Source organism: Numida meleagris, chromosome 2 (genome assembly GCF_002078875.1).
Source record: "Numida meleagris isolate 19003 breed g44 Domestic line chromosome 2, NumMel1.0, whole genome shotgun sequence".
Taxonomy (NCBI): domain Eukaryota; kingdom Metazoa; phylum Chordata; class Aves; order Galliformes; family Numididae; genus Numida; species Numida meleagris.
The window spans coordinates 121,714,899-121,742,863 of NC_034410.1; the positions used below are offsets into that span (position 1 = coordinate 121,714,899).

Sequence of the window (27,965 nt, forward strand, 5' to 3'; positions counted from 1 at the left end):
CTCGCTCCCGCCGAGCCCCCGCCAGCCCCGCACCGCCTCCCTCAGGAGCGGCCCAAGGAGCGGCCCCAGACGGGCGGGGCGGAGGCGGAGGGGCTGCGCCAGCGCCACCACGACAGCGGCCATCACCCGGAATCGTCCGCCGGGGGAGGAGAAGGTGCGAGCGAGCAGAGCCGACACTCAGTGCGGAGCCGCGCATGCTCCCCTTAGTGCCCCGGGGCGGAGCGGGCCCGTTCGGCGCGGGCGTGGCTACAGCTGCCGCGGAGTGAGGGTTCGGGTCCGCTCCGCGCTCTGCCAGCCCCTATCTGGGCCCGCAGGTGAGCGAAGCGATCTGGTGCAGGGGAGGAGGAGGTCGGCGGCGGCGGCTGTTCCGCGGGAGGCCGTGTCGGGCGCTGCCTGCTTGGGACGGGGCGTTGCTCGCGGGGCCTTAGGGGCTGAGCCCGTCTGTCGCGGGACTCGGTGCTCCTCCGGCCTGGGCCGCTGCCTCCGGTGCTTTTCCTCAGCTCTGCCGTCCGCCCTCGGGGCGCGGCGGTGCCCTGCAAGCGGGGTGGGGCCGGGGCTCCTCGCTCCCTGCGGGTGGGGACGCGCTGAGCGCCTGCTGTGGCCGAGCGGCCCCGGTGCGCGCCGTCCTATTGCGAGAGGGACACGGCTCAGCGGGAGCAGCTGCAAGTGGCTCCCCTGGGCGAGGCTCTGCCCCACCGCTCCCCCAGCTCCTGGAGCTCCTCGTGCCCATGCCCCCGAGTCCCGGGGCCCTCTTCTATAAGGCTGCTCTGGCAACGCCCTCGGGCTTCGGAGAGGAGCTTGGCAACGTTGTCATCCTTTTTTTGAACAAAACAACAACAAGATCTGTTGTACCTACGGAGCTGTTGGTCTTCCAGTGTTGTCTTTTTTTTCTTTTCTCCTTTTGCCGTTGCGTGCTATCCGCTAGGGTAACGTTAGAACATGAAAGCTCTCCGCTGCTGCTTCTACAGTCACAAACTCAGAGTGCGATAACAATCCCACAGCTCACGTACGGCCCCCTGCCTTCAGTACTGCTCCTTGCGTTCGTTTTCTTGGAAATTTCACGTCTCCAAAAGTTCAAGTTAAAGATATTCTGTCGATGGTACAAAAAAAGCATATTTAGCACGAGTACTTAGAGTCAAGCCGAGCCCTGTGTGGGCTTTTTTTTTTTTTTCCACTTGAGTTGTTAAATATTAACTTACGTTGTATATAGAGATTTTACGATATATATGTATACATCCACCTACCCATACAGTGACAGAGGTGTGATTTGCTTCAGAGAGCAGGCAGAACACCATGCTAGCGTTACTCATTAGAAGCAGACAAAGTAAGCAAGGAGGATGTGCAGAGAAGCGAGAACCAGACGGAAGCCCTTGTTTTTCTGTTCTGATGTTAGGGAGAGCAGAGTGTTTTTCCAGTGTGTGAGTTTGTGTTACATATAACAGAATTAGTGCTGTAGGGAAGCAAACCATTGTAGCTGTACAGATGTGACAAAGAGCCATTTCTGGGGGGTAAATGTGGGGTAATTTGTCTAATTCCTAAAGTCTCATCTCTGCAGGTGGGTCAGCTTAATGTTATTACCTGGGGTAGAGTTTTGTCTCTGCTCTGATTTAGAGTAAGGTAAATGCTGTCACTGCCTTGGTATCCTTTAAGAAATACCTGTTATTTAGGGAAAAATGAAATGGTAGCATATGTTTTCTCCTTCCTTATGAATTGTGTTTATTTTTCAGTGAAAGTCAGGATGCCCTCCAACATAAATAATATATGGCTAAGTTAACGTGTGTCAGCACTAATTCCTGGTAAACCTAGTAGTGTTACTTCTCGTCTTGGGTCAATTGGACTATGTAACATAACATTAATAACATTAGTTTGACACTGTGGTGTAACTTATTGAAACACTTACTTAGGAGGTGAAAATATGGTTCCCTTGACTGATGTTGAATTTCTTCATTTGGTGCTTAACATTACTTCATGTGTGATGCTTTTTCTTAGGTGTTTGGGTGACTTTGCTCAATGGTCAAAGGATTTCTGAAGGATTTTTGTTTTGGGTGTGCCTTGCTTCATCTGAATTTGTGTTAAAGAAATTGTCTTGATGGTTGGGATCGGACTTTCTTCTATGATTGAAAGGTGTTATCCTATAGATCCTTCTTATCTTGTATCTGGATCCTGGCGTGTGTGTTGACTCGCTGCTCTATCCAAGGCACAATTAGGAGCCAGGTGAATTAATTCTCATTAGGTGGTGGTGGCAACTCCTGATCTTCTCACACCCAGGACTGTTATTAGCAAGCCTACGCAGTAGGTGAGCAGTGCGTGGGCACTCATCTAATGGCTCCAGGGATTGGTCCTGTGTGTTCAGTGCCACCGTGCGCAATGCCTCCCAGGAGCAATGAATGCTGAGTGCACTTAGCTGATGTTAGAGGGAATGGAGAACTGCTGCTTAGCTACAGGAGGATTTGCAAGGTGTCCATGCTGTAGTAAAGTGTAATTCTCCGGCTAGCGGCCTGAAGCTAGTGTTATTGTTTGCACTGAGATACAGAGTGATAGGCCGAAGCAGTCTGGTATAGTGTTTTTATTGATTTTTCCTAGAGAACCTTTATAAGTTCTGGAAAGCACAGGTTTGGTGGAAGCCCAGATCTGAGCTTACAGGCCACTGAGTCTACTTAATTTCCCGTTGTCATCGCACTGGGAGAGAACAGCATTCAATAAATGAGGCCAAAAAGGCAATTTTGTAATTGTTCTTAAAATCTTTAAGGACTTGCTGGTTGTTTTTGTGACTTAATTAAACTTTTTTTTTTTTTCTGTAACAAAAGCTGTTGTCTTCTAATAATAATTGTTACAGTGGTGTTGTCCTGGGCAGTTTGCTCATTTTGAGAGGAACTGAAGTTTCTCAACACATGCGTTTGAATGTTACGTTGATACACAGGAAGAGCAATTCTTTGTTTTAATTTCCTTTTGTTTCACACGTTAATGATTCTATTGAAGCTGTAGCAGTCTGCTGAGAAGCCCACAGGCAGGTAGACCACTGAGGTAAGTTACCATAAATTCACTTTTGAGAATTGGTATCTGCTAAGGGAAATGTAGTTACAACTTGCTGGGTTTGAAAAGGACTCTGTGAGGAGTTAATCTAAAACATGGGATTGCGGGCACTTTGTTTCTACAATAAAATAAATCAGTTTTGGTGAGATACAAGTTTTTCTTTTTTCTGGCTAAGATTTGTTATCTAAAGTCCATCAGTGGCTCTACACCTAGAAATTGAATAAATAATGCATAATTTTAGATGTTTGGGTTGTTTCTAAATATATTCTTTGGTTAAAAATAACTTAATGATAGATTTTTACGTATAGGAACTACCCATGAATAGTTGCCTGACTTGTTACACCAGTGTGCTGCCAATCCAGTGGATAAATATTTAAACTGCCTGAGTCTGATGAAGCTTGTATAAATAGATGATTCATTGCCCATAGAGAAAAAATTGTCTCACTCATATGCCTCACATTTCTTGAAAAGTAGCTTCTATTTTTTTCTCTGCATAATCCTTAATAAAATGAGCACTGTGGTCATTATGGTGTTATCAGCACAATCTCACGTGTTCAATTAAGAAGAATATGGTTCCTTCCTGTATGTTAAGTAGTGAATGTGAGGAGAAGGAACTTTTGCTTGGGGTTTTGTGTGATTCTTGGAATAATTACAGGATGATTCAGATTGAAGTGTTTTGGTTTGATATGCTTCTATTACTCTGCTTCTCACTGCATCAGCTACTGCAACATGAGTTTAATCAGCTATGTTGTGCCTGTAAAGAGAGAAGAAAAATGGGCGGAAATTCAGATTTGGAGGTATGACTTTTAAAGAAGCCTCTAATTCTCACATTCAGGGCTGAAATTAGGTTATGAAATAGCCTTAACCTTTGTAACCTTCTGTGAAATGGCAGCTCCTGTGGTTTGTTTCCTTCAGAATCAGAGGGTTACACTGAGATTTTTTGAAATACACATGAATACACGTGTTGTAGTGTGATTTGAAATTTTGTCACCTTTAGTCCTTCTGAGGAAGGAAAGCTGCAGTTGTCACAGTTTCATTGTCAGCTTCTTGCAGCAGTTGTGGCATTTTGTGGGAATATGTTCTTGTTCTATGCTCTTTGCATGTGCAACAATTATGTAAAGATGCTGAAGGACCACACTGAGTGGTTTTTTTTTTGTCTTTTTAAAGGTAGGTGTTTCTGCTTATCAGATTGGGAAGCACCTGCTCTTAGGAACGTACCGCTGCTCTTCAATGGAAGCAGTATTGGGGCAAGTCTGAACTCTCCTCTGGTATTGCAGCGTTGACATGATTGCTGCAGTCTGACTGTTCCTAAGCGCTCTATTAGATGACTAGAGTAACTGCAAGACAAGGCTAGTCCCTGACTAAGAGCTTTGCTTTCATTATGACAGCTCAAGGAAGAAGACGTGCAAAATATTTAGTTGATCTAATCACGTTCTTGGATGGCCTATGCCTGTCATAGGGTCAGGAATTACATCTCCCTTGTGACATGTGAATTTGCTTTTTTGGAGTTCAGAGCCTGCATGTTGCAAGCTCCACTGTATTGCTTGGTGATTTGGTCTTCATTTATCCAGAATTTCCTGGTTTTTAAGAGCCTGTGTTGTGGTTTGACCTGGCATGTAGCTGAACACCTCACAGCCTTTTGCTTGCTCCCCTTCCTTCCAGGGGGATGGGGGAGAAAATTAAGGAGAGAGTGAAGTGGTGGGGGGGTAAGTAGAACTCCTGGGTTGAGATAAATTTATTAGGATCCAAAAGGAAGAGAGAAGTAACAGTGATGATAATATATATATATTTATACAACAAGTGAAGCTCAAAGCAATTGCTCACCACCCTGGCTGATACCCAGCTGGTACCCAGGTAGTGGCTGCCTCCCCCGGTCATCTCCACTCAGTTTTATAGTTTTTCACACAGTATGAATCCCATGTGGCATGAGATATCCCTTTGGCCAGCTTAAGTCATCTGTCCTGGTTCTGTCCCCCCCCAGCTCCTTGTGTCCCCCTCACTGGCAGGACAGTATGAGAAGCTGAAAACTGAAACATCCTTGGCTCTGTACAGCGCTGCTCAGCAACAACTGAAACGTTGGTGTGTTAACCTTGTTTTTCTCCTAAAGCCAAAGCATAGCAGACACTATGAAAAAAGCATCTCTGTCCCAGCTGAAACCAGGACATCCTGACATACTCTTGCGGTCTTAAAATCTATTCCAATAAAAAGGACTATTTCATTTCATCTCTGTCATCTGGCCCCATCCCAGTGTGCTACCAGGCATACCCTATCTGCAAGACAAACAGCCAATAGATCGAGAAAGGCAGAGGTTTGGGTTATATTTGGCCAATGGGGAGCATGTTTGCTTTTGTAATAACAACTAATTGAATAAATATGTCTCATGTTGTGTAACTTACTGTTGGTTAAGGCTCATCCTGCAGGATCCCGGACGGTGTTATCTGTCTGCGTAACATTATTCCAGTATTCCAAATCTGCAAGTAACTTGTCATGCATCTGGAGTATTATGCATCTGGCTAGCCTAGTAGATCTTAACATGTTATGGGATGGTGTTTCAAGAGGTAATGCGTTAGTGCAGCTGTGATTCCTTATTTCTGCCATCCTGAAGAGACTGCAGTTTGCCAGGCTCTGTTCTGTCAGGTCTTTAAAGTGGGAACACTTATCTGACAGCGACTGTGGTCCTTGAAGGTGTTTGTTATCTTTGCGAGTCCTATCACCCACCACCAAACCTGTTTTGGAACTTTCCAGCTAACACAGACTTTCAGATGAGGAGGAGAAGAATTGTGTGGAGTTGAGTCATTCTTCCTTCTGTGCAGGATGGGGTTATGAGGATTCATGCAGCATGTGCAGAGCTCCAGCAGATACTGCTGTTCAAAAGACTCGAGGCTCGTGCATTTAGAGCCTGTGTGCCCTCTGCAAGTACTGCAGTGCCTGCAGTGTTGCAAGAGAAGTATCTGTTTGTTTACTGCTGTAAATATTGCTTTGGGTTAAGTACGTATACTTTTAATATGTATAATGTTATTAAAAGCAGGTTGTAGGCAGATATTTACTATGAAATGTATCAGCCTTACATCCCTATGGGCATTCATTAAGTCTTTCTTGAAGAAAAATAGCAATATTATTTCTTGAAACACATTGAAATTGTCACAGACCGCTTCACCTCATTATAAAAAATAGCGATTCCTAGTATTCTCAAAATATTTCAGGAAAATAACTTGCGTTAATTTCTCCTTGCATTATGTAAAACAGAATGGAAGAGACTTAAGGAACATCTCAGGAGGCGTGAAGACTTACTTCAATATCTGGCTTTCAAGTTGTGTATATGCTCAATCGTGCTCTTTTTAGAAGTTTTTTTTAAAACTGCTATGGACACAATTACATGGTTTCAAGAACACTTGTATCTCAGGGCAGGGAAGAAGGTTTTTTTTTTATTCTTTGTGTTAAAGGATGCTTTTGGTGTAGTGCCTCTCTTGCTAAATCTGTTTTGTTCCCATATTAGATACATAGTGGAGGAACTCAGTGCTGTGTGGAGGAGGAGAGGAACTCACAAAATTGAAGTATTCCTATGAGAAAGTACTTGTGGTGTGAAAACTGGGGCACACACGCTCAGGCAGTGTAGAAATAGTTGACCAGATTTTAGGCTAACTGGATGCTGTTTGTTTACGAGTGATTATGGAAACGTTACCCAAGATTTGAGAATTATGTCTCAGTCCAAGTTTGAATTCTGTTGCATTTCCTGAAAGCTTTTCTATTCTCTGTCACAGCATCAGTGGGTGTTGGAGCAGCATTTTGTCAACCAAGGTGGTTTTTCTGGAGACAGCAGTAAGGAGTCATGCTCTGCTGTGCACTGGGCAAAGCCACTAACTGTTAATGAGCTCTGTCTGGCTGCCAGGAAACCAGTAGGAATGGAAAATAACAGTAGAAAAAGAAGCAGAATACTTTCTAAAGGTATGCTTTCTAAGCCTAGAAAGCATAATTTTAGAAGCAGTTAGTATGCTTGAAATCTAGTGCTTGACTTTTTTCCCTCAGGTAAAACGACTGGTAAAATTTTGGTAGTGAAAGGATGGAATTGCATTTAGGTGTTTATTTGCATTAATAGCCATATAAGTGCACTGAAAGGAAAAGAGATGAATACAGTTTCAGGTTCAAGAGCACTGTAATATATATAGTGCAAGTGAACTTGTTAGAAGCAAATGCTATTCCTTCCTTCTTCAGTCTTCTCTCATGCTTTTTCAAGATAAGTAAATGCAGTTGGATGCTGTGCCTGGGCTGTGGACTTCCCGTGAAGACAGAGAACCTGAAGCAAAGGAGGTTTTGGGACTTCTGAGACAGGCTGCTTGTGGAAAGGTGTGGAAGTTTTAGTCTGAGTTAGAGCTCACTTCCCAAGGAAAGGAGATGCTGGAAATGGTCAACTATATTCCTGAAAAGTAAAATGAGGAGTCTCGTAATATATACCTGTAAACCTGAATCTACCTGTTGCTCAGGCCTGGTTTGGGTTGCAAATGCTTGTTTTTCACACTGGGCTTCATCTTCCTTGATGTTTGTAAATACTTGCTGGTGTATTTTTGCAGTTCCAGTAGGGAATAATTGACACTTCAGAGGAAATGTGAGAAAGCTTTCAGATCGTGTGTTTGTGTGTTTTTTTTTTTAAATAAACTTCCATGAAGAATTCTTGGTTGTTACTTGGCTTCAAAATTGCTTTTCCCTGTTACTAAAATTATTGTTCTTCTTAAAGATTTACTGAAGCAAAATCACCTAGTCTTGTTCCCCACGTAAATCTTCCCAGTCCTGCCATGCTTATTACTTCAGCACCTTTTTACAAACATTTGATTAGGGAGTATTTCATATTATTATTTTCTAATTCATTGCAGTATTGTTAATATTGACATTATGAGATACTGGCATTCATGTGGATTTTATGGGATGAAATTTAAAGCTTGAGAAGTTTTATTGTCAGCAATCCAGACTGCTGTGCCTTCGTGGTGTTCCCTGTTTTGCATTTTGTTCCTCAAGCATTCTAAGACTCAGTCTTGTTTCGTATTTGCAGATTTTAAAGTTTTATCCATATGTGGCAAAGCCAAGAATATGATGGTAATACTTCAGTGCTGGTTCATCATAAATCTCTAAAATGGAATATAGAGTCCTGAATCTCACTCCTGATGATTCTAATGATTCTAGTGATCAGTCAAATAATTAATTTGCTGTGACAATCCCTGTGTTTGCTTTTTAATCCATTGTTAAAATAACAATTTATATTGTTGCTTTCTAGCTTAACAAATGGCGGCACAGTGCGTGACAAAGGTGGAGCTGACTATTGCCTGCACAAACCTTTTGGATAAAGATATTGGTTCCAAGTCAGACCCGCTGTGTGTTCTTCTCCAGAATACGAGTGGTCAGCAGTGGTATGAGGTACGGTGTGATGGTTCTCATGAATCTGTTAGAAGTATGGTCTAGCTTGTTGGACCTCTTCACTGCACTGGAGCATAATGCTAATTATTGTTTCCAATAAATACTTAGACCTGAGATACGCTAGACAAGACAGACAGGACTCTTCTAAATGTTTTAAAAGTACTGTTAGAAATGAAATATTCCTGAACTATGGTCATGTGCTTGATTTGTCAATCTGCTATTTTTATGTTGGTCTTTTTGTTCATTAGTAGATGCTCCTAACAGGGAGCAAAGAAAAACAGGACCTCCCATATTAAAGCAGTGGATTTTCTGTACTGTGGTTAGTTGCATTTGGTGAAAGATTTGTAGGAAGATATGTCTTTATCCTAAGAAGAACTTCTGGCAGCCTTTAATAATGTGTTATATGTGTGTAGTTGGTTGGTGAAATTCTGAGCTAAGTGATATCTTTCTAACTGCAGGTTGATCGCACAGAAAGAATTAAGAATTCCTTGAACCCTAAATTTTCAAAGAAATTTCTAATTGATTACTATTTTGAGCTTGTTCAGAAACTTAAATTTGGGATATATGATATTGATAACAAAACCATTGAACTGACTGATGATGACTTCCTAGGAGAATTTGAATGTACACTGGGACAAGTAAGTATGCAGACTTTCTTTGAAATTAGGAAAATAAAAGTCAATGCAAATCATTTACCACTTTTACCTTAAATTTATCTCAATGTTCACTTGTATTTGGAGAAGTCTCAAATAGGTTTCCGTACTTTTTTCAAATCTCAGTTCAGTTTATACATTTTGTTTGCAAAAGCTCTTGAGATGCTGCCTTAAAATTTGCTTTAGAATGATGACTGTCCAGAATGCTATTCTGAAAGTAAGTGGAATATCAATGAGCACAAAGTAATAAGTGCCATTTATTTACTTAGTCTAAAACTCAAATTCTTTTTTTATGCACTGAGCAACGTGTGAGTGTTCATAAGGGCCACATTAATGTTGATTATTTGCTTTTCACTTAAAACAGGCTGTGGTTCTGGAATAGTAAGTAGATTTTGCTCTCATTTCCTTGCCAGATTCCACTATTGGTGCTATTGCAGTTGGACAGCTTCTTTATTTAAAAGTTGTTCTTAAAGCATCCTTTGAAGGCATTTCTTCTCAGGAAAGTCTTCTTGGAATTTCCCTCTCTGCCAGCATTGTGAAATGAAGTTCATTAATAGTTCATTCTTAAAGAAATGCCTGTAGAATAAGTAGACATGCTTCTTATGAACTATTGCTTGGAATTGATAAAATAGCCATCTAGAAACACTGTTGAGAGAGAGGTGACATTTGTTTGCATGACATTTGTAAATCGGTTTACTGAAGTTGTTTGTGAAAAGCGACTTGCATGTGGTTGAACAGTATGTGTGAAAACCTTGAGAACAGTTCGAGAACAGAATTTAAGATATTATTATTACCCAGATGCATATCATCTTTCTGCATTGCATTTTATTTCAGTTTCATCTGAAACTCTGTATGTGTTTATCTGCATAGGTATTTTTGAGTTTTGAAGTGTGCCATGTATTGCCTATTTTATCTGTAGGAGACCATGGGAAACAAATGTAATGCTGTTGCCTGTCATCTTCTTGATTAAGGAAAGTTCTTAAAATGAAAATATATCACTGTCTTATTTAATTTATTTGGAAATCTGTTGAATTGCTTTAACAGTGCTTGATACTCACATTTTATCTTGGCAGATAGTTTCTAGCAAGACTCTAACTAAACCGTTGGTACTTAAAAATGGCAGACCTGCTGGAAAAGGAAGCATTACGGTAAGACAATAACACTCTTCAGCATTTATCCTTAAATACTGTTTTGTTGCATTTATATATTTTGAGGCCTGAGCACAGTATGTCCCATCTACAGTGCTATGAAGAATTTCATATAGTATTTTTTTTTCTCTGCAAGTATTTTGTCATCCAAAAGGAGAGCTGCTCTGCTTCTGCATCTGGAAGACTCATTGCATCTGTCCAAATAATGATGATGAGATGTTGTTTTGGCAATATCTTTAATTAAGTGTCATTGCTTTAGTGGATCCCAGTGTCAAACCCAGTTTTTCACTTATTTGTTTCTGCGCAAACATGACTTTTTAAAATGAAATTATCATAGAGTACTGTGAACAGAATAAGAAAACTGTAGTTTCTAGGTACAAAATAATTTGTTTTTTGCTTATCTAGATTACAGCAGAAGAAGTGAAGGATAACAGAGTTGTCTTATTTGAAGTAGAAGCAAGGAAATTGGACAATAAGGTATTTAAGTGATTGCTGTTTCTTTGATAAAGCAGTAAAATCAGAACCTTGTCAAAAGACAAAACATCAAAATGTTCAGTCTCATTTTTTGCTCAAGTGGTTCTATCAACTAAGGTTTTGCTTACGCCGGAAAAAGAAATTGAAGACAGCTTCAGAGCAACTTCACTGCTCATGTTCAAATGAATTACAGCATTTCCTAATGTAATGAGTATGTTGTAGGGATATTTTGTGAACAGCGCTCCTCCATTTAAATGGAAGTTGTTATGCTTATTTGTAAAGGTAAGGGAGTTTTGCTATATCCACTGACTTGAATGTTTATATAACTGATTACCAGTTAGTGCTCTAAAAAATGTTAAAAAGTCCAGTTAGAGTGTATAAATCTGTTAAATGTTTTGAGGCTTGTCAAGTGTTTGTGTTTAGAAAAAACTTTTTAGAACAAAATTTTATTGTAATTTTAATAACAGAAAAAGTATTATTAGCTTTCGTGGCCAGTTTTATGATTTTTTTTTTTAATTGGATCAAATCTTTACTTACTACGTATCCTAATACATATTCCTTTAAGTATTCATTTGCTTGAACTGTTGGGTGTGTAGTATGTAGTTGTAGCAGAACTTTATCTTAAAGTGAAATTCTGTCTTTCAGAAGTGGTAATGTAACCAAAATGACATTTCTTCTTGTGAAGTGTTTGTTCCATGAATATTTACCTTACTTTTTTTCTAATCTTAAGTGTTTTTTAAGTGGCATTTAATGGTGTTTATGCCACAGGCTGTTCTGGGATAATTATATGTTCTTCAAATACAGGATTTTTTTGGGAAGTCAGATCCTTATCTGGAATTCCACAAGCAGACTGCAGATGGAAACTGGGTGATGGTTCACAGAACAGAGGTAGGATATTCTTTTGCCAGCAACCTAGTGGTTGAGTTTCTTGATTTTTCACCGTGTCATACCACCTTACAACCAGAAGAGTATGATCCAGTAGTTCACATGTGGTTTTGTTAGAAGACACCTCATCTGTTCCACTGACTTTCTCTTCTCACAGGAGAGAATGTTTACCTTACTTTGGTCTTGTTTTATGCCATCTATTTTTGTCTTCTAACTTACAGAAAGTTTAAAATCTGTATATAATACCTTTTCAAACCATTTAAGTGCTACTCTAAACGTAGGATTTGGACACGCATGTGACCGTGCTGCTCTTCAACAGCATTGCTCTTGACTGTGTCACCTAGCTGTACTAGCTTTTTAATGAAAGGAATTATACTGAATGCTTCCCTAGCAAGGGCATGCCAAGGATAATGCGGAGTGAGGGAAAATGAAAGCAGCAGCAGCCTTCTGGACAGGAGGGGTAGAGGTTCCATGGCAGTGGCTGACAGGGTAGGAGTAGGTTCAAAATGTCTAACTCTAACATAAGCTCAGGCCGTAGTTGAAACTTAGGTAGTGTGCACATTGAAAGTCACTATATTCATGTGAGACAGATGTTGAAGTGTGAGTTCTTTTATGTGGGGATTATAAAACTAATTTCTCACGCAAGGCCATTCTTCTGCATGAAAAGTACATTTTCCATGAGGATTTCAGTCATCTTCAGTTTAAATAACGAATACAGAATTTGCTGTTCCAGGCTAGAATTGATTGGAAGATTAGTTCGTTGTAACAGATTTTGAAAACCTTTTTGTGTTTATTTACTAAAGTTCGTTTATTTGTATTATTATCTATGTTAATTTTCAAAATGAATGTTTCTACCTCTACATATGTCTAATGCTGGAAATGTAGGTATTACTAGGTATTAAGTATTTCTTGTTAATAACTGTTTTTTTGCTTTATAAAATCATTACTGAGTGTTTGTATTTGAACAATTTCTGGTTGACAAGCTTTGAAGACCTTCCAGTGGTATTCTTAAATATCACTTATTTAGCTGTGTGCAGTAAGGTGTCCTTTTGTCCTCAAGCACTGTTACTGCTTATATTTCCAAAAGTAGTGTTTCAGAATAAACGCTGGCTGGAGTGAAAAGTAATCTCCAGAGCACTGCTGTGTTCAGAAATTCCAATGTAATAATTTTGCACAATTTTTTTGGTAAGTCATGTTTGTGTGTCTGTTGTTTGTATAAAAAAAGAGGGAAAAAAAAGTTAAAATGACTATAATAATGTCATTATATATTTAAATATAAAGAAATGTAAAATTTTGTCGTGTAGTTGAATTGTATAGATCACAGTGCAGTCTAGAAAATGGAGTTGAAAAGTTCCCATCTATTTTGGGCAATGATACTGCATTTTAAGAATATTTTATTTGTTTAAATCCTATGCATTGGGATTTGGATTTCAAGAAGTGATTGACAGCAGCATTAGTCACTTACGAAAATCATTATGTGAAGGTATGACCAATTATAGATGACTGCTTTTCACTCTTGAGAACTGTACTAATCTGCCTTCTTTCTTCCAGGTTATTAAAAACAACCTGAATCCTGTTTGGAGGCCCTTTAAAATCTCTCTCAATTCTCTGTGCTACAGTGATATGGATAAGCCAATCAAGGTAATGTATAAGAAATATGTATGTGAATTAATGGTCAATGTGTTATTCTAGTTACTGTTTCTTTTTGTTTCAAACCAAATGGAAAATTTGGGGGCTTTTATTATTTATGTATTTGAAAGTCACTTGAGGGAAGAAAAAAAAAATCTCACATCTTGCAATTTCGATCTCAAAGTTGGTCTTTGAAGGTGTGGGAAACCAGCTGAACCTAAGTGGCTTTGGAATGTCCAAGTCCGTTTGTCACTTAGATTTTACAGTTATCACGTTTCATCAGCCAGTATTGGTGGTGTTAAGATACTGCATAGTGAAAGTTGCACTGTAAGGTTTAGAATATGCTTCATTCTGTGCTATGGATGATTGTGTAACACTGTAACTGGTGCAATAAATAACACTAATTAAACTCTTACTTTTAATTAAATCAACCTGATGTAATTAATTGCACTTTTATATATGTATACGTGCTGAGATAACAGATGTGGACCAGATGTATCTTCTAGATACCAGATAAAGCAACTTTTCTCCTCAGGTGAAACTGAACCTTCTATCAGGTCAACCAAATCTGCTGATTCACAGTTTTACTAGGACTGATCTTTAACTCTGGCATTTCAAATCTTCCCTTGAATGAACTATGTTTAACTTGTGTTTTTCTTCAAGAATCTCCTTAGTTTAAGGATGGAATTGAAGATAGTAGCCAATCAAAACTTAACTCATAAGCTAATGTGAACGTTGTAGGAACCTGTTGTTTTGCCATTTGGAAAAACAAGCAAACAAACACCACCAACAAATGAAACTGCTGTACTTTCTGTTCTTTGGGGAAAATCTAATATCTGTCACATGCAGTTCATGTTCTCATTTGAACTGTGGCTTGAGGCAGTCTTCGAAAGTGCTTAACAGCCACAGAAATGTGGATGTTACAAGCGCCTGTATGTGTTTAAATACATAGTTATAGAGCAGCCTAATGAACAATTTCACAAGTGCAGAACCTGCGAATGTGCTTCCCTTGCTGCTGCTTTGATTTTTCTTCTCTCATTTCTTTCTTTTTCCCTTTTCCTTGAAATAGCTGTTTCCTTGAGTAACTCTTGCTTCTGAGTATGTTGTAAATATGTATTTTTTTCAGTAAACATCAACTAAGACCATTGATTGAATTAATTCTTTTGGAATCTTCCCTCAGAAGTGTAGGTTTGTTTCCAGAGGAAATCGATTCTATTTGGACTTGCAAACTGACAGCAGGCTGAATTCCAGCTTCTGGTTTGTCATAACTTAGGAAACCAGGAGCTATCACTTCAAACATTAAAATGCAAACAAAAGTGTATCATAGTATTGAAGGATTAAATAATGCTTTACACTTTTATATGCGCACAGTTACGTACGTAATGGGCTATTTCTCATAGTAAGTAAAAGTACCAGTTTTTCCCTAATGAGTGGCTTTTCATCTGTTTAATGGCTTAGTTTGTGTATTCCCAGCAATGCACAAACCAAGTTGATTCTTTGTCTTCTGGATTTATTGCTGTGTTCCTCGTGAGTGTGATTGTAGTCAGTGATGCTTTTCTGTGCTGAGAATGTGAGCTGTTAATCTGGAACAAGCATGCCTAGTTCTGCTGGGGAAAATTCTTATACAATTATTTCACATGGTTCCCTTGTGTTACCATGTGTCCGAGAGAGTATACATGGAATAAAGTAAATGTTTCTGTCTTGCCTGGACTAAGTTTTGATGACTGAATTCAATGGATCAAATATATCAAGCAAGATAAACTAATTCCTTTTAAATGAAATAATTGTGTTAACTGTGAATGAGTACTGTAACTTTAGGCTCAAGAAGTGTCTTCAGTTTTGGATTTCAGGTACCAAAGTTCTTGGCAGATTATTTGATTGGCTTATTTATGGTGTTCAAAATAATACACCTAGGATTTGCCAGGAACATCAGTCTGTTGATACTGTGGATGCTTATATGAGATTTAAGTTGCTATTCAGTGCATGTGCATGTGTTTTGTATTTATTAGTGCATTCAGAATGTTGTAGGAGTAGTGCAAACTGCAACGTTGAGGCATGTTCTCCACAGCATAGAATCTCCACATCATGTTTTGTGCTTCAACATCATTGCTTGTTTTCTGAAAGATAAATTCTCTCAGGAACTCAAACCTGTATGTTCACGTTTGGTTTTCATTGTTATTCCTAAATGAAGTGGTCAGTGCAATTGAATTGTTTCTCAAATATAGCAAGACTTTTTCAGTGTTGAAAGAAAGATGTGAAAACAGCTGTACAGTTTTATATATATATATGTATATAAATATATACATATATATTCGTGTTCTGGAAAAGGTTTTTTTGAGGTTTATCTTTTAATTCAAAATAATGGGAAATTGCTTCTTGGACTCTTGATTTCAATATTTTAATTCGTTTACATTTATTTTTCTATGATTTGATTAATTGCAGTAAGTAAACTAGTGTGTCTGCATGCAAAACGGTAGTAAAATATCAGAAGTGGATGGAACTAGCGTGTGCCGTTTTATAGATTTTTTACTTAGCTGGGGAGTGTTTAGAGTTTTAGCTTTCAAACATAAAGACATTATGGTGAAAGCAATGGTGATAAAATTATGTTAACTTAAGCTGATATGTTCTGAAACAGAAAAAAATGTTTGCTTTCTCCTTGTTCTGTCTTGGAGGTGTTAAAAGATGAATTATTTGAATACTAAATCCTTACCACTAAATGTTGAATACAGGCAAGGAGGGATTTTTAGTTGACATTCAGATCTGTGAGGTGTGGATCATAGAGACTCTTTAAGTTTGCTAGTATTAGGAAAAAAATAAAGTCCTTTCTAGATTTAGAGCTGACTCTTCATATACTTACAAATTCTGAGTTATCTCGCAGAGTAATGTGCTAGATACTGAATGTTAAATTTGCTTAATACTTTTGAAAAATTAAGCCTCCTAATCCATGATGATGGTAGGTAAAAAGTATATAGATTCTATTCCTACTCTTAGCATTCTTAAGTCTTCACTTCAGTGGAAAATCTGATCTGCAGCTGGGTAGTTTGGATTACAACTGGGTAAAAGCCATAATCATTAAATGCTAATACAAACCTAAGACTGCAACACAAGAAAAAGTCAATGATGTAAGAGTTCCAGGAATGTTTTGGATGTTCAGTCAAGATGCCATTGCTGTGTTTATAGCTTTGGTAGGCTTACTTCTGTTATTAACACTGAATAATGCTTCATTTTAGGTTGAGTGCTATGACTATGATAGTGATGGGTCTCATGATGTCATAGGAAGTTTTCAAACCACGATGTCAAAACTGAAGGAAGCATCTCGGTCCTCACCTGTAAGTCTTACTTAGTCTAAGCTACTTGTGTACTTTTGAGCTCTTCTACTAATTTTGGAACAAAGTTTACATAATTTGGTTTTCTGGTACCTGGGTTGTGCTGCGCTACAGCTAAACAGTACTACTGTAGCTGAGGCTGTCTTAGCATTTACACTGTTAATCCACTTTTCTGGGCCTAGTATCTTGGCTAGAGTTGTGGGTTTTCTTTTGTCTTTCGATATTAAATATCTAAATACCTAACCATCAGCACAAATGAATTTCATTAATCATAACTCATTCCTGACTCCCCAAGAGAAGCCCCTCCCCCACAACCCACCAAAAAAAAAACAAAACAAAAAAACCATAAAATATGGCATTTAACTGTAATACACTCTTCAGTTGGTCATTAGCTGGCTGTTCTTTAAAGTGAAATTACTTTTTGTGTTCTGATGAGCACTGACAACTTGCAAACCTTATAATAAACAGTTTCCATTTCAAAAAATGAAAGGAGGTATAGTAACCATAACATTAAAGTGTTTGCTTTATTGGCATATATATTGCCAAAGTATTTTCCCATCTTTTCCTTTAATTCTGAACATTTGCAGAATCGCTCCTGCATTGGCAAGATATACTGAGTGCCTGCCTGTACTTTTCTAACATCTTGATCGTTGTGTTCGTACTAAATTCTTCAAAGCTGTTGATGATGAGGGGTCAGCCTTGACTCTAGATGTTTTTGATTGTTGGTTTGAGCCTTGCCAGGCTTTTATTGTTGATATCTGTTCCTGAATTCATTTTGAATTACTGCAGGGTTCCATTTAATGCCTCTTAATGTTCTGTGTTATTGGCAAAGAATTTTGGTTTTCTTATATTTTCCTATATATATTTCCCTATATTTTCACAGTCTCAGTAGTATGATGTAAAGATACAAGACGATGCAAATATTGTAGTGCAGTATACTTTCAAAAAGAACTAATTTCTAGTTCTGCATCATCTGAATCATTTGAAAAGGTTTGTAAAATATTTCCAAAGTATGTTGGAATACTCCAAGTGTGTTCTTCGGTTCCCTCAGTTATGACATCAACTACATTTATGGAAGATTTTTTTTCTAGGAGGAATGAAGAAGGGGCATGTAGACTTCTCAGGTGCTGACCTGGTTAGTGTACTCTGTGCCTTTTTTCTCTTGAGGTTAATTGCAAGATGATTTTTCTGAAAAGCGTAATTTAATTTAAACCAAAGAAGTGGAGCCTGTTTTTCTGGCAACAAGTCAGAAGGTAGGGCTGAAATAGCTGCTCTGACTACTTACGCACCAAACACACAGCATTATGCCACAGTGACTGCACAATGGCAGTACCTGCTTCACACAGCTAGCTACAGATCCCACCTTGTGGTTAAGGTATTGGTTTAGTTAGTGAAGCGTGAAGAAATTATTTTTGGAAAGCTTACATGTATACCTTTCATTTCATTGTGTAACTGCCACTGCTGCGGGAGCAGTAGTGATTTGCCTGAATCGCTGCGCCTTTGACAAAAAGAAAGTTGTTAGCAGAATGCTCAGAAAATGGTACAGAGTTTCTTCATATAGTTGAAATACTGTTGTCTAAACAAACCTTCTTGTAAGCTTTTGGTAAGAGAGTTACCGGTTTCTTGATGGGAGGATAATAGGATTTTTCTTGCTGATATTGGGCTGGCTGTGTTTACTTTTGATAGTGAAACGAAATGCATTTTTAATACAAGCCAAATGTATGGGTGCTAGAGGAAAGAATTTCTGAAAGTGTTGCATAAATAATATTTATAGTACTTTTTTTTGCATTTGTGAAGGTTGAATTTGAATGCATCAATGAAAAGAAAAGACAGAAGAAGAAAAACTACAAGAACTCTGGAATTGTGAGTGTGAAGCACTGTGAGGTCAGTAATATATTCTGGTATTACTTTGTTTTTAATTGTTCAGGCAGGCAACAACTCTGACTGAGTATATCTTCATCCTTAAACTACAAGAAACTTCAAAATGTGTGAAATTGGCAGACGTAGTAAATGTTTAAGGACTTTGATTTGTATAAGGAATAGGGAGATTTACAGGTGAATCATGTCTGTCCTTGAGAGTATCCCTCTCCTTCCTCCTCTAATACTCTCTTGAAGTTGCTGTCTATGTGGAAAAGATTGCTTACCAATTTGTAAGGCCATTCCTGAAACACTGAATTTCATAATTAAAATCTGATGAGTCTTAGTATGTTGTTTTATAAACGATGATGCTTTTGGAGTTGCTGTGTTGTCTGTCTGTAAGAACCTCTGTAACAAGTCTGATTCTGATGCAAAGTGTAGCTGATAGCGTTGACTACAAATATCCTCACTGCAGTGAGAGTCATACTGGTAGAGTGAAAGTAGTGATTTGCATGAGTAAAGATAAGAAATCTGAAACCTCAGAGGTGATTCCAACAATATTTATTATTCTCCCTTTCAGGAAAAAAAAACCAGTTACTTTCTGTCTTTTGTTTTCAGATCGTAGTAGAATGTACATTCCTCGATTACATCATGGGTGGGTGTCAGCTGAATTTCACAGTAAGTTAAATCATTTATGTAAAACAACTTCAAAAATTTTGGGCCGAACTGAAGTGTATCGATTACCTATGCTCTTCATTTGATTATTGTATGATTTTGTTCTGTTCTGTGGAGGAGTGTGTTGAGTTAATCTTGTCTGGTCACTAAGCCACGTTTTCACTCCCCTACTTAGAAGTACAGAGGGAGAAAATAAGACGGAAAAGCTTATGGGTCAGGCTAAAGCTAAGATCATACACTGATTGCCACCATAGGCAAAACAGACTTGGGAAAGGTTCATTTAATTTATGGCCAGCTAAAAATAGAGTAGGATAGTGATAAATATAAAACTAAAAAATACTTTATTCCTGCATGCTCTTTCCGGAATCAGCTTTATTTCTGACTCTCCTGCCTGCCTGTACTTCACTGAGTGATACAGAGTTGATTGGAAAAAGGGATTGCAGTCTCTTTTTCACACTGTTCCCCTGCTGTAGAGCCAGCTAGAAGCATCCTCTGGCATCTTACAGAGCTTCCCTCCATTGGCAACACCTTGCCATGTAAACCAAGTGCAAGGGGGGAAGCCATTTTGCCAGGGTCTTATCTAGTTTGTTTAGGAAAAATTATTTTCTTTATTCACAGTACAAAAGTAAACCTGTGATTATTTCCAGAAAGGACTGGCTGAGTTGTGTGGAAGGAAACCAAGGACAAACTTACAGTTCCCTGATGTTCAGACTTTATTCAGGTGTTTGTTTTTTTTTCCATAATGGCTTCCCCTGCTTGCCACCTCCATCCTGACTGAAGATTTCCCTTTTGCCCTGGATGATGGTTTTCAAGACCCTTTGGTAAAGGAAAGCAAAACACAGAAGCCATCATATAGAGTCTGGCTTTTAGGTTGTAGTTCACAAAACTAGTGCCACATAAATAAAAGTAAAAAGTCTCCACCATACTAATGTGCCTCATCATCAGTGGCGAGAAGAGAGAAGATGATCTGATCAGAGAAGGCCTAGAAATAGTTCTTCCACTGGGTCTGTCTAGTTGTATGTCTGAGCAGAAAGAGTTATATGACAAGAAACAAGAGCTTATTTTCGCCGCCGTTGAAGAGCTGCTGTGAACGGTAACTGAAAGTAAACACAGCCAAAACCTGACAGATAAAATAATTTCAGTGCTTCCAAGAGATGTAGAGCTTCTGCTGTTTTTGGCATTGTTATAAGGGTGTTAAACTTCAAGAAACTTAGATGTAGGTACTGGGCCTGTTAGATTTTTGTAATAGCAGGTTATAATTCTTTTGTAGTTTTTACTTTGGCTTTGAGAGTGATTGGATGCACAATTTCACCTCTAACAGCAGCCTGTTTTAAATACTGCATTTGACAGGTGGGGATAGATTTCACAGGCTCCAATGGAGATCCACGCTCTCCAGACTCCCTTCATTACCTCAGCCCTGATGGAGTTAATGAATACCTAACAGCCATTTGGTCTGTAGGGATGGTCATTCAGGATTATGACACGTAAGTTTTAATTTTTTTATTTTAGTCATTTTTTCAAGTATGAATAGATTTTTTTAGCCAGCAGATGTGCCTGTGAAAGTTCTGTGCCTGTGAAGTTCTGAATGTAGGGCTAAAAAAAACTCTGTAGTCACTGCACAGTCACATAATTACAAGCAGAAACTTGTATTTTCAGCAGGACAAGTAAAGCTTTTACATCTGTGATGTAAAGAGCATCATTAATTTAAATAATCGTTTGAATTTTTGCCACTTTGGTGTTTAAAAACTGGTTTATTTCATAGAACCAATTACAGGTGGAACTGCGCCTAATTTTGCCTCTTAATTTCTAATAAACTGCATTTTTAATGATCAAAGGCGGGACTGATTAGCTAAACTTACTGAACTAGGACAGCTTTTAAAGGAAGAGAGTAATTTCACTTTCTTCAAAATTGCCTTTCTAGAGATAAGATGTTTCCAGTCTTTGGATTTGGTGCACAGATTCCTCCTTCCTATCAGGTAATGGAACGCCTAAATCCACTGGATAAGACAATTAAAAACATTTATTTTAGGAAGGGATTGTATATCTTGTCCTGACTGATTTTTTGTGTATTATAGGTGTCACATGAATTCCCTATAAATTTTAACCCATCAAACCCATTCTGTAATGGTAAGTCACAGACAGTAACATCATACATAGAGAATAAAATGTCTAATGTGAAAGGATGAAAAAAAAACATTTGAAAAAGAGAACTGTGAAGCATATCGCTCAAATTAATTAGATGAAATTAGTCATCTCATTAGCAGGAAACAATTTTATAAACTGCATCTTAATTAACGGAAGTAGTATTTGGTCTCTCTTCTGAAATGATTTGTGGAAACCTTTTTTTACCAACTAGGGCCGCATTGCAGGTAAACTCTGCTGATGTGGAGTTTTCTAATTTGAGTACTATTCTGTGAGTGCCTGTTCAACATGGGCGCTCTGATCACATTTCTAACTACCACAAGCTGCCAGCCAAAGAGAACTGCTGAAATTTAGTTGCACATATTTGGACATATAGTATTTGGCCTTGCAGTTCTTGACTTAAAGCCAAGCTGAAGGCCTCCATTACTTATGAATTTAGTTTAGTTTTTGTCGTCATGGTTGGCTAATGGTAGTAGAGGTGCCAAGATGGTAAATCTTGGCACCTCTACTTCAAATAACTGATAGTGTTTTTAGAAAGATGGAGTGCTTCAAAATATTCTGATATGCAAGGAGTACATTGAAACTGTTTATATTCTCTAGGAATCCAAGGCATTGTTGATGCATATCGAGCTTGTCTTCCTCAAGTGAAGTTATATGGGCCAACCAATTTTTCTCCAATTATAAATCATGTGGCAAGATTTGCTGCCGCAGCCACACAACAGCAAACAGCATCTGTAAGTTCATTATCATAGTGTATTTATTTTTTAATTTTCTTTCCATTCTTGTTTATAAATACCATTTTTCTTTTAAACTTGTAAGTGTACCTGTTTAATCAGCTGTTCATTTACCTTGTGAATTGATTTTTGATACCTCTGAAACTAGATAAAATCTAACTTACTCTAGCAGATTGTTCACAATTCTCTTCTCATTAGCAGAGTAAACTTTCCAAAACTTTTTACTTAAAAACATACAGTATCTTAATGGCATTTTCTATTCAAAGCTTACAATCATATAACCAAGAAAGATAGGGATAATAAATGGATACTAACATAGATAATGAACTGTCCTTGTTATAAAACTGTACGTGCTGTGTGCCTTGCCCTTTCCACCCTGTTACATATTAAAAAAAAGGCTGCTCTGAAAGTAATGCCTCCTATTTTATTATGTTGGCCCCACGATGTTGATGGCATGGCAGTAGAGGTTGTAATTTCCCATCAAAATCCCAATATGTTTTGTTGCCATCTGACAGATGGCAGCAGAGGGCAGTCTGACAAAATGGCATCTGACATGCAAGTGTGGATGAAGTAAAGGTGTGTCACTGAATTCCTTCATGCACTCACTGACATTTATCAGTGCTTGCTGAACACTTATGGAGACCAAGCAGTGGATTTTAATACAGTGAGTCAGTGGGTGGTGCGTTTCAGCAGTGACAACAGTGATGTGAAAAACAAGCCATTCTCTGGATGACTGTATGCAGCTGCTGCACCATGAACTGAAGAGTGTTTTGACCAGTTCATCCACGCGAATCATTGAACTAGAACCAGAGAACTGTGTGCAGAGCTGAATATCGGTATTGGAAATAATGGTGGCAGTGCTGGAATATCACAAAGTTTAGGCCAGATGGGGGTCTCAAGAATGCTCACAGGAACAGAAAGAACACTGTATACAAGTTTAAGAGGACCTGCTGAACCAATACAAAGCTGAAGGTGACAGTTTCCTGGAACACATCATTACTGGCGACAAGACGTGGTGTCACCGCTACGAGCCTGAGTCAAAATGTCAGTCCCTGGAGTGGTGACATATGAATTCCCCATCAAATAAAAAGATCAAGGTACATTCCTCAATTGGCAAAGTGATGTACGCTGCCTTTTGGGATAGGGAAGGGATGATCCTTCTGGATTTTCTGGAACCCAAACAAACCATCAGCTCTGACTGTTGCATTGTGACGCTGAATAAGCTGAAGGCTTGAACTTCAGGGGTCAAACCAGGGAAGAGCAACCTCTATCTTGCAACATGATAACACTAGACTCCATACCAGTTTGAAGACCTTAGAGTGCATTGCCGATTTTGGCTGGAGTGTCCTACCACACCCAATGCATAGTCTGGATTTGGTGTCTTCTGACTTCCATCTGTTTGGACTTATGAAAGATGAACTGCATTTGCAGTGTTTTCCTAGGAATGATGCCATCATAGCAGCTGTGAAACAGTGGGTCATCTCCACTGGTACTGATTTTTAAGAGCGTGGCGTGCAGGCTCTTGTTCACCGCTGGCAAAACTACATAGCTAATGGCGGTGACTATGTTGAAAAATTGTGTTTTGTAGCAGAGAATGTACTCTTATCAAATAGTGTATGCACTTTGTATCGGTTGTAGTTTCCATGGAAAAAAAAAATAGGCATTACTTTCAGAGTGACCTACATATGTGCAAGTCGCTTACCATATTAAGAGTAAGTAAGTCTGAAGAGACCTGTTCTGTTTCTCTTGGTTACATTCTCTTGTTCATCCATTCTTAAATGAATGAAGCTAAGGTTAGTGTTTCATAAAGGTATTGATAGAGCAGAAGGGAAAAAAATGTAGGCTTCAAATGCAAGCTCTACTCTGTCCAGAATTTCACTAAACTGTTCTATATCTCGGGACACATACTTGGAAAATAAGTTATTTGGTTTATTTGGGGATTTTGGAGAGGAAAGGAAGTGTGATAGGATTGGTTTTTGAGGAAGGAGTATTGAAAGATGACTTAGAAGATTTTATTGTCCAAATAAATTGCTTTGGACTGTACAGAAGAAGCCAGAGCAGAACACAAATATTTGTAAACTTCAGTGAGTGCGATGAACTCGTTTAAAATCACAACAGTATATAACCTGTCTGTGCGTTTTCTAAGCCCACATACCTATGTGTTGTCTCTTTCTATCATAACACAGTGTTTTTATTGATTTGACAGCAATACTTTATTCTTCTGATCATAACGGATGGTGTGATAACAGACCTTGATCAAACTCGATCTGCCATAGTTAATGCTTCAAAATTGCCCATGTCCATTATCATTGTTGGTGTTGGAGGAGCGGACTTTGATGCTATGGAGTTTCTTGATGGTGACAATGGAGTTCTTAGGTCTTCGTCAGGAGAACCGGCTGTCAGAGACATTGTCCAGTTTGTGCCATTTAGGAAGTTCCAAAATGTGAGTAACGTGGTAAGTAATGGTGTAGTAAGTATAAACTGTGGAGATGTGTTAAGTTTGCTAGGATACCCTATTTACAGTTCTGAGCTTTTGCAGTGACCCTAAAAAGAAGTGAAGTCTGAGATACATGTTTATCAAATGCTCAAAAGTAAGGGCGAAAGACTTTCAGCATTTGTAGAGTTTCCATTAGGTGAGCTGATTCATGTTTTGAAGAGTGCGTGCCTGGTTTGAGCACTGTATTTCTGACAGGTTGTTACAGGTGAATGACCATTGTAGATCTCCCTCAGATTAGATTAAACAAGAGGATGTGTGTTTCATTTTGGAGGAAGATGTTACTGCGAATCTGTTCCTATGGAGAAGAGTTTTTTGTTGTGGTCGTGTCCATTTTTAAATGTACATGAGTGTCACATTTTAATGTGGTGCTAGAATTGAAGTTTAAGTTGGTAAGGCAGTCATCATTAGAAACTGTGTGTAGGAAAACAGTAGTGGTATTTTTCATTAAAAGAAAAATATATACCTCTCACCCCCTTCCCTCAAGACATGAATGAATTGAGTCTTGGTTTTTTGCTGTACAACCCAGTAAAATATGCACAGGCTTACTTCGTCTGACATGTAGAAGTCCTATCTCTGGGAGAAGTGAATTAAAAAATTGAAGACTTCTTCAGGATGGGGAAAATAAACTGAAAGCAATATCGTGTATGTTTATTTATAAAACGTTTTCTGTTCCTTAAAAAAAAAAAGTAGCAATTTTTTCAGTGGATGTTTTATCTTGCAGTAAAAACAGTATAACAAGGAAACTTCCATTTATCCTACAAGGGTACAGTGTAAATGTCAGATGTTAACTTCTCTTAGTAGCAGAGATACTTATTGCCTGTCTTAGGATTTCCTTTACCATTTGGTAGAGATGGAAACTTGATGTTCTCTATTTTTTTCCTAAGTCTCCAAAAGAAGCTTTGGCACAGTGTGTCCTGGCAGAAGTCCCTCAGCAAGTGGTGAACTACTTCAGCACCTACAAATTGCAACCTCCTAAAAATCCTGCTGCAAAGTGAGTGGACTGAGCAGGGAAGCTGAGACTTCATGCCTTCTTTGCTTGGTGTACCTACAGACTTTGTTTCTTGAGATATTTCTATATACGTACATATGCACACCTCTGTGGTAATGTGTTAGCTTTTTCCTGCAAAACAGTTTGCCAAGTGCCTCTTCTGAGGGCCAAAATTGTAGTTGCTTTAGTAATCAGTGTAGATTTGTGGGATAGATCTTACATGGATGTGTTTTATTTTGAAAAGTAATAGAAGGGGAAAAAGAAGAGGTTGAATATGCAGAGAGAAGGAGGAGAATGATGGAGAGCAGAATGGCTGCCTGTTTGATAAATATGGCCAGTGAGAGTGATCAGTTACTTGAGTGGGGATCAACACTAAGCACTGCAGTTTCTCGGTGATCATAAAACCAGTGAAAAAGAGGGTAGATCTCCAAGCAGATAAGTGTACATGCTACAACAAATCTGGAATACTTCAGGCTTCTGTGTCTATTAAGGCACCATAAGAAAATTTTGTTACAGTAGTGATGTAGTTACATGAGTGCCAGAACAAAGTGTAAAAGCCCTCCTTGTGTACATACTTTACATTTGCTACTTCAGTGCCTTTGATCAGTGCCTTAGATCTAAGACTGTGTGAATATGTGGAAAAATCTCTAAAAATCTCAGAAAAATACTACTGGCCCTTGAGACTACTACTATAGATGCTGTAAGATATGTTTGAGTCAAAACTTAACTAAAAAACAGGAACTTTAGGTGTTTTTCTTTCTCTCTTTTAAGTGAGACAGTTACATGCTTGTTGATCTTTAAAGGGCAAGGGCATATTGTGAAGTAGAAATTAACATTTTAACTGAAAAATTCTGTTTAATAACTGCATGTTAACACACAAAGCTTGTTCTTGAAAGTGTTACCTACTACGTACTGATCTTTGTCGTATTTTGAATCACGTATTTTTCTTCTGAGCTCTCAAGAGCTAATGAAAAGTGCCAGCGGAAAACAATCCTTCCTCTTCCACCCCCAGTAGGAAGTTATAAGGAAGTATCTTCTGAATTTTGGATGGTCTAGTTGTGGCATGTTTCAACGAAATGGGCTAAAACTGAATGTAATGTTATTGGGCACCCAAGATGGCACCAGATTATAGTGTATGTGTCTTTTCTGGCTGTTGGAGCTGCTATGCTCTTCTCCCACATACGTATAATTCTGCCAAAAATCTGAGTTCAAGTTAATGTATTAATATTCATGGGTGCGTATTGAGATCACCTTACACATCCTGTAGGTTAGTCCAAAGGTTCTATAGGCAGCTGACTAGTTACCAATCATCAATTAATGTGATATTCTTTACTCTGTTTTCTTTGATGGAAGAGGGACCTAAATTGTTTTAGGACTGAAATACTAAGAAAGATATTTTGTTTTGTATTAAGTCAAGCACTCTTAAAAAAAAAAAAAAATACATATATATATATATATATAATTCATGTTTGGTCATATAAAAATATATGGAGTCATTTCTTTGTAAGTGAAGTGCAAATGCATCAGTATTTCATACATAAGGTATAATGAATTCTCATGCTAGATCTGCAACAGAAAATATTAAGGAAGTAGTTACAAACCTAAATCACACTGTTTTAGATTGATAAAGTATGATTTTGCACCAGTAAAGTTTTGTCATGTGCTCCATACACACAGAGAACAAACTAGATGAGGTATTAGCGCTTTGTCTAGATTCATTGAAGTGGATGTGTACTACTGATTGGAATTTGGGATACTACTAAAATTCCTCTTGAGCTTTCTGCCAAAAATATGACGCTGCATCTCAGTTATCTCAGTTCTTCTCATGTTGCTGTGGAAGTGCATTTAAATGCATTAACGTATGTTAATAAGCATAACTGTAGTGATTGTCTTCCATGTATAAAATAAAACTTGCTCCTATATTCCTTGAGCTTAGGAAATTAAATAGCATATCAGTAATGCCTAATTCTCAAGGTACCCTATCCTTTGTAAAAGAAATGTGTTTCAGACCTGACAATGGTTAGAATCATTTTCCAAGTATACTTCTCTTTGGGGCATACAGCTAAGAGCGTGTTGAAAAATTTGGAAATTTCCATGTTAGTCTGAAGCAGTATTCTGAGCTAATTGGATCACGAAATTGGATCAAGAAGAAGGGGAATTATTTTGTTGTTTTGCCATTTTTTATTTTTACATGTGAAAAATGCCATATTAGTTTGAGAGTAACAAGCAAAATATTGTGTGTTAAGTTCTGGAAAGTGTGTGTGCTTGTAGATCACTTGCACCATCTTGTGATAAAAATGATGTATAGCAGTCTTTGTAATCAAGAGCTTTTTGCTATTTAATGTCTTAATATATACATATGTACAGCAGAGAAATAACCTGTGACCAGAGTTTTTTTAAATACTTCCCATATGTATTTTGTTTCTGAAGCTAAATGATTTACATTGCCTATACATTAAAACTGTCATTTCAGTATACTGTCTTCTGTCTTGCTTTTGTATTCATAGAATCATAGAAT

General features: G+C 38.2%; 2 protein-coding genes across 5 annotated transcripts in view; one reads left to right on the forward strand and one right to left on the reverse strand.

Annotated features, from left to right (window-relative positions):
• Positions 1 to 308, reverse strand: part of RMDN1 (regulator of microtubule dynamics 1) — a 28,358-nt gene extending 28,050 nt beyond the window's left edge. Inside the window, exon 1 of one of the 3 annotated variants that reach the window (XM_021388783.1) lies at positions 1 to 308. In XM_021388783.1, coding sequence (XP_021244458.1) covers positions 1 to 196 — 196 coding nt within the window. In that variant the 5' untranslated portion in view covers positions 197 to 308. The other 2 variants (XM_021388781.1, XM_021388782.1) reach the window with 2 other exon arrangements.
• CPNE3 (copine 3) lies at positions 177 to 27,922 on the forward strand. Of its 2 annotated transcripts, none has more exons than XM_021388778.1 (16): positions 177 to 314; positions 8,300 to 8,439; positions 8,898 to 9,077; positions 10,166 to 10,240; positions 10,646 to 10,717; positions 11,519 to 11,602; positions 13,151 to 13,240; positions 16,459 to 16,557; positions 18,352 to 18,438; positions 19,030 to 19,089; positions 20,437 to 20,570; positions 21,008 to 21,062; positions 21,162 to 21,213; positions 21,829 to 21,962; positions 24,169 to 24,417; positions 25,344 to 27,922. In XM_021388778.1, exons 2-16 carry the CDS (start codon positions 8,308 to 8,310, stop codon positions 25,452 to 25,454), a joined length of 1,614 nt encoding a protein of 537 aa, XP_021244453.1. In that variant the 5' UTR covers positions 177 to 314; positions 8,300 to 8,307; the 3' UTR covers positions 25,455 to 27,922. The 2 variants fall into 2 exon arrangements, with proteins under 2 accessions (XP_021244453.1, XP_021244454.1); XM_021388779.1 differs by having other exon boundaries at positions 24,169 to 24,405.

What these genes read in the sequence shown, in the direction of transcription:
- CPNE3 (XM_021388778.1), top strand. Translation starts at nt 8,308, where the DNA reads ATGGCGGCACAGTGCGTGACAAAGGTGGAGCTGACTATTGCCTGCACA. An exon ending in AAGCATCTCGGTCCTCACCT is followed by an intron (nt 16,558 to 18,351) that starts GTAAGTCTTACT and finishes GCATTTGTGAAG; the next exon opens with GTTGAATTTGAATGCATCAA. An exon ending in GGTGTCAGCTGAATTTCACA is followed by an intron (nt 19,090 to 20,436) that starts GTAAGTTAAATC and finishes TGCATTTGACAG; the next exon opens with GTGGGGATAGATTTCACAGG.